Genomic DNA, 6,156 nt, shown 5'->3' with positions numbered 1-6,156 from the left:
TAGTAGTAGTAGTAGTAGTAGTAGTAGTAGTAGTAGTAGTAGTAGTAGTAGTAGTAGTAGTAGTAGTAGTAGTAGTAGTAGTAGTAGTAGTAGTATTTATAAGGGTATTCAGTACAGCTATTATAACTCCATATCTTCAGCAAACTCCACAGGTGCAGCACCAGGCTCAACTATGTGTTCGTCATCATCGTCATCCTCTGCAATGGCAGACTCCAAGTTGTTGGCTATAGAACCTTCGTCGTCATCGTCTTCGAAATCAACGTCGAAGAAGTCATCATCAGACCCCACAACCTTCTCGTAGAGGATTTTCGAAGCTGTAACGATACCGTCGTATGATATTTCACTTGAGGGCAAAGACGAGTAAATAACACCTCTATCTGGAGCATCAACGTCATCTTCAACGTGAACAGAGTTCTTCCTATAGAGATTCGGATTCACAACACCAGCGTGCGGTATTGAAGTAAATTGAATATAGTAAAACTTCAAAATGTATTGGATTTTCTCCTTTGGAACAAAGTCTTTGAAGGATTGCCCCAACTTAACAGAGTTCAACATGCCGTTAGCGTTGTCGAAATAGTCCTGCGTATCCAAATCGGAACTCTCTCTGAGAATAGACCCCTCCATGGCTTTTAACGCAGCCTCCAAATCATCACGACCTCTTTTGCCCGTCTCAATGGTACTCATGTACCAAACACAGGTGCCCTTTGCTGTTATTCCACTGCCTTCTCCCATTATGATGGCTTGAACCGCTTGTTTGTTATTGGATTCCAAAGAGCCCGATGGGAAGACAACAACTGCTGCGGATTCATTATCATGAAACCATTGCGTACAGTCTTTCTTCACAATAACAGTGAGTCTTTGAATTTCATAGTTTTGTTTGGACAGGAATTTGGAATCCGTTGGAGCCTGTGATGGAGATATTATAATCTGTTCGTTAATCTTGACACATGAGTTATCTGATAACTGTGCAATTTTGGTCTTTGGGTCAAATGACACCAACTTGGTGTTCAACTTGTAAGTTGCACCAGCAACAGCAGCGCTACGGCAAAATCCCTGTGAGATTTCACCTGCTCCACCATACTTCGAATACATCACAGGAAAATTGCCATAAACGTCGTAACTGATCAAATATCTCTTTATTCTAGCCAATGCCTCTGGTGTGTGTGTTTCGTTATTGTTACATAGACCGATGGAAAAGATTAACTCAAAGATCTGAGCCTTTTCCAACTTGAATTGTTCCTGTAAGAAGGTCTCAATAGACGCATCTTTATATGGACTCCAAACATCAGGATGGCTTTCCCAATCCAACGAGAACTTGATGAACTTCATCAGCGATCTCTTTGTTGCCAAAGACAAAGTCTGATTGGTAAAGATGTCCTGCTTGGTGCTTGTCATTTTTTCGAAATTGTCATTCTCAAAGAAATGGAACGAACTCAGAGGTAAGAACTCCAAATATTTGTAAACCCTTGCAGTAACGAGCAATGATAACAAGTCACTCTTACAGAACAGCACCTTCGGGGTCAAATCTATACCAAAGTCTTTAGATTTGAACTCGTTACCTCTTGGAATGTACAAGACGGCATCTTGGTAGCCCTTTATTTCTCCCTTGTTGACCCTCTCCACCCATGTCTTCAGCTGATCGATAGTCAACGTAGCCGTGGTGTCGCCATAATAGTCATTTGCATCGATGTGTAAAACAGACGAGCCCTGCCACGCCAAAGCCGCCGCCAGTATCGATTCAGTCAACCCGGTACCAGCGATAACAACGTCGCACGCCTCTGGAACGGTTTCCGGCAGCGGTTTCTCCAAACCTGCCAAATGGGGAACCACCGGGGGCCTCAACGAGCCTTCCTGCGTCATAGACGAACGTCTCTCAGCCATCGACGGTCTACGGATGCTCATAGTGGAAAGACTTTGCACAATTTCACAGCAGACTAGAAATTAGAGCCTTCAGAGAACTAGTGGGAATGAATGAATGGGAAAACAACAATAGAAATATCAATCGAGATAGCCACCAACCACAAACGCGCGTTCGAATGGATGGATTAGAATGGAAGATAAGGCGATGCTGGTATCCAAATCTGTCAACGATTAACAAAAGAAGCCTTCAATCTATACGTGTTTCAAGCAGAGATTCAGCTAGCTTCAGTTCTTTGGTGGTTTTCCTCTTTGGTTTTGTACACTGGATTGTTTCTTCTTGTTGTATCCAAATTCAAAGAAAACCAAATTTAGCGTTTTTTTTTCAATGTAAAAATTTGTGTTACTCAGCAACGGGGCCAACGTTCTTTGTTTTTTTTTCCCGTTGTTTTCGTCTTTATTTTTTCCTTTTCTATGGCGGCATTGAGCTTTTTTTTTGTTCTTGGGGAGTTAAACCGGGAAAAAACGGTCTTCCTTTTCCCGTTTCTGTGGTTGTGCGTGGAACTGGAAAAACACTCCATTACAGATGACGTAATCCCTAAGCGATGATAGCACAATACACGAGGAACCAACTGATCAACCATTTCTACAGACATGATGGGGTTGCTGTTGAAACCGATACCCTCACCCTTGCTCTGTTGAATGCTAATATATAAAGAATAAAATAGTATAAATAATGAACGGCGAGACCGGTTAGCCCGCGCCCTTCTCAGCTCTCTCCCTCTCCTGTCTTCATTTCGTTACAACAGTCTGAGTAGTGCCAGCCTGTTGTTCCAGTGCCCTGACGTGCTCCTCCAAGATACGGACACTTCTGGCCAGCGACAGAACGTCTCTCACAACCAGCTCGTTGCTGTTGTTGTACTGGTTCACCAAGTAGAAATAGACAGCGCCCGAAGTGACGCTTATTCCAGCTAGGAACCCCCCAACTGCACCGCCAAATCTGCTTGCACTGCTGCTCTTCGAAACAGCGTCAACTGCCGGTTCGACAACAGTGTGTGCCGTTGCTGTCGTGTACTGTCTTTGAGCAAGCCTTTGTAGCGTGAGTAGAGATCTTCTGTATGCGGATGACATATCGTGTGCGCTTCTTTGAGATGGTGTATTACGAATTCAGTTGATAGATAAGCACACCTCCACCCAGGGCGATTAGCAGAAATAGACGTGTTGATGATAAAAGCCACAGAAAAATAAAAAAAGATGGAAATTAGAGCGTTATATACATTGGAGAATTTCAAATAGAATCAGAGAGAGGTCTAGATATCTCCACCGCATGTCCCGGTTCAGAAGCATTCTCACAAATTATTTCGTGCAGGCCCACTCAACTCTCCACAACGAGCACCCCCAGATGTCGAGTGTACACCCCCTTATACCGGTCCTCCACACCTTTATTTCATGTGCGCCCGCGTATGTTAGGGTCACAGGGGTGTCGGTGGAGGAGGAAGAGGATGGGCAAGGAGGGATTGGGCAGCTCAGGGCTCTCTATAATGTCGAACATGTAGCACTAACCCTGTTGGACACACGACATTCTAAAGGAACATCACACACAGATGGTTAACTCCATGACGCGGCGGTGATCTCCTCATATCTACAGTGTCCATCAATATATAGCTCCCCACCTCCAATTGTAACTTGGCTTTGGCTGGAGCCTACACGCGTAGGCTCGTCTGGGCTGGTGCTGGTTACTCTGAGCGTGGCAATCAGCGGCCCGTGCTCTGCAGAATCACCGGAACGGGCCCGAGGAGATAAATCTTTGTTGATCACCGGCTACCAGGCAAGAGGCACCAAGAGGCTTTCGCAGGCGTTGTTAGGCTTTGACAGGCTTTGGCAGGGGGTTTGCAGGCGCCAACCAGGCGGAGCTCCTTCCAGAGATATAGAGAACAGAGAGTGGATTTATCATCTCTTTTGTTGTGGCCACCACATTGTGCTTTCTTCCCCGGATTTCATCGTTTTGACACATTTCTACAGTGCCTCTTCTGAGTGCCCATACTCCCTCAAAACCGGCAACAGAAAAGTGATGGCAATGGGAAGGTCACACAGTTGCCGCTCAGGCCAACAGTACAAAGATCGTTATTTACCGGAATGCTGTTTCTCGTCTATGTTGTAAATATGTATGCAAGCTGTATTCTATGTAGTTTTGAGTACTTTCCTGATCGTCATGTTGTGTAAGACGTATAAAAATATGTATGTAGAAGGTTTTCACGTGAATCACTCATGATATTTCAGCTCGTATCACCAGTGGATCTCCAAGCCATCTTCAGCAGCTGCAACGTGAATGGTATCGTTGAATCATTTACCAAAAATCTTCTTGAAAAATCCACGGCGCTTCACCTTTTTATCATCTTCATCGCTCTTTTCATTCATCGTTGGGACTTTGGTTTCACTAAAGCTCTTGGACATCACTTGATGCGATCTCATAGGTTCCAGTTCATGTGCGCTATGACGACGCTGTGAACTACTTGGTGAAATCAGTGTGGTTTGGACTTTCCTCAAGGGCGAAAGGTGCTTCGAGCCACGAGGACTCAACGCATTACTGTCAAACTTGATCGAAGTCGGCTGTGAAGATGTTTTGCCCATGAGCTGCGATTTGATCTTATTGGAGACACCAGCATCTGTTTCTAACACATCCAACATCGATTTTTGTTTCACCATCTGTGGCATCATGGTAACAGTACGAACAAGCTCATCACCTCTTTCACTCTGAGAGATTTCTTCAAGTTGAGCACTTAAAACACCACTGGCATCACTCAACTTGTTCAAGCGATCGATAAAGGTTGTCGGCTTGATCTTGGACTTGTCACTTTTATCCATATAAGATGTTAAAGACTCTTGGAATTCGTTCAATACCCTTTGAACTTCATCTTCAGGATCGGACAGAATACTTGAATCATCACTAGTCATCGAGGAGCTATCGGTTTTCTCGTTATCATCGTCAGATTCAATGTCACTCGTATCGCTTTGGTAGCCTTTTGTAGAATGCGATACAAAAGACGCACTCGGCGTGGAAGAAGCATTGAGGAGTTGTAGTTTAATCTTCAACGCTTCGGCATTTTCTAAATGCCAATCGTTCTTTTCAGATATACTGTTGAATAACTCAACTTCGAATTTGTTCATCTTCATCGAAGATACAATCGCCAAAGGTATATGTGAATTCTTAAAGAGCCTTGCGGACATTCTTGAAGTTGACCAAGAATGAGAAGACTGTGAGAATCTGAAGTTGGGCTTCTGAGCAACGCAAATCATGCTAGGATAGTAAATATGCATCGCCTCGTTGATAACACCCATAGTGGTACGTGCCAAGTACAGGTCCACTGTGATTTTCACAATTGGGTTGCCCTTTAGCAGACACTTGATGTATTTTTGAATCCTTTGAGATTTGGCGTTGAACGGAGCTGAGTCCACTTCACCAGAATGGTGATCTTTGACCAAGCCATCTTTGAAAGCCGAAGGAATCCTACTAATCACAACAAGGTGGTCACCATCTCGAAGTAGTTTGGCAATGACATAATCCAAACACACCCACGTATGTCTTCTTCCTGAGATGTAAACCAGTAGGGTTCTCCCCAGGTTCGTCTTGACATACTCCATGTAATCCGGATGCTCTGAAGTACGTGTGTATGAGTCCTTTGTGACCGCACTGTGGGAAGGGTAATCGATTCTGAAGCCTCTGGAATCGAACTGTATACCAGCCGATCTTTCAATGGCACACTGAGAGAACAGACTGCCACCTGGTGAAGGTGAACGGCCGCCACTGAACGGTGAAGGTGATCTATCCTTGCTGAAGTTTGGTCTTCCTCTACCTTCCGGGGAAAACTCGTCATTGGCGTCATCGTCGTCATCACTAGATAAATGGAAATCCTCACGGCCATCTTTGGAATAGCTCACGGAAACAGTGTCGAACGACACCGATGGCTTGAGTGTCTGTGTCTTAGCCTTCAGTGTCCCTTCATTTATCGTGACAAAGATATCCCTGTAGGTTGCTTCCTTCTCCAGAGCTTTGCTTTTCGGAGTTGAAGTACCCCCTGTATTACCAGGACTAAGGGCCGATGTGCCACCATTTGCCTTCGAATGCGGTGACAATGTTCTACCTCTGGGGTCAATCGATACCGATCTCAAAGTTGGCGTCTGGGATCGAGAATGTGTCGCCGTTGAAGGCGATGAGAATGAGTTGTTGTTCGAGTTCAACAGAATCGTTGGAACCGTTGGAGAAACCGTTCCGTGCGTGGCCATCGTATTTCAATGCCA

At 44.8% G+C, this 6,156-nt stretch overlaps 3 protein-coding genes across 3 annotated transcripts; all 3 read right to left on the bottom strand.

Annotated features, from left to right (window-relative positions):
- Positions 1-53: 53 nt before the first annotated feature.
- On the bottom strand, positions 54-2,239 carry MRS6 (GTPase-activating protein MRS6). Its single transcript, XM_020215256.1, has one exon. The coding sequence runs from the start codon at positions 1,900-1,902 to the stop codon at positions 121-123; it is 1,782 nt and encodes a 593-aa protein (XP_020070181.1). The 5' UTR covers positions 1,903-2,239; the 3' UTR covers positions 54-120.
- A 94-nt stretch (positions 2,240-2,333) lies between these two features.
- Positions 2,334-3,457, bottom strand: CYBJADRAFT_168196 (uncharacterized protein). Its single transcript, XM_020215255.1, has one exon. The coding sequence runs from the start codon at positions 2,986-2,988 to the stop codon at positions 2,650-2,652; it is 339 nt and encodes a 112-aa protein (XP_020070180.1). The 5' UTR covers positions 2,989-3,457; the 3' UTR covers positions 2,334-2,649.
- A 743-nt stretch (positions 3,458-4,200) lies between these two features.
- On the bottom strand, positions 4,201-6,141 carry CYBJADRAFT_173649 (uncharacterized protein; the record flags this gene model as incomplete). The annotated part of the gene is made up of 1 exon (XM_020216492.1): positions 4,201-6,141. One exon carries the CDS (start codon positions 6,139-6,141, stop codon positions 4,201-4,203), a length of 1,941 nt encoding a protein of 646 aa, XP_020070179.1.
- Positions 6,142-6,156: the final 15 nt, after the last annotated feature.

This window comes from Cyberlindnera jadinii (assembly GCF_001661405.1).
Source record: "Cyberlindnera jadinii NRRL Y-1542 unplaced genomic scaffold CYBJAscaffold_8, whole genome shotgun sequence".
Taxonomy (NCBI): Eukaryota; Fungi; Ascomycota; class Saccharomycetes; order Phaffomycetales; family Wickerhamomycetaceae; genus Williopsis; species Williopsis jadinii.
Note: the sequence above shows the minus strand (reverse complement) of the source record. Positions and strands in the feature narration are given on the sequence as shown.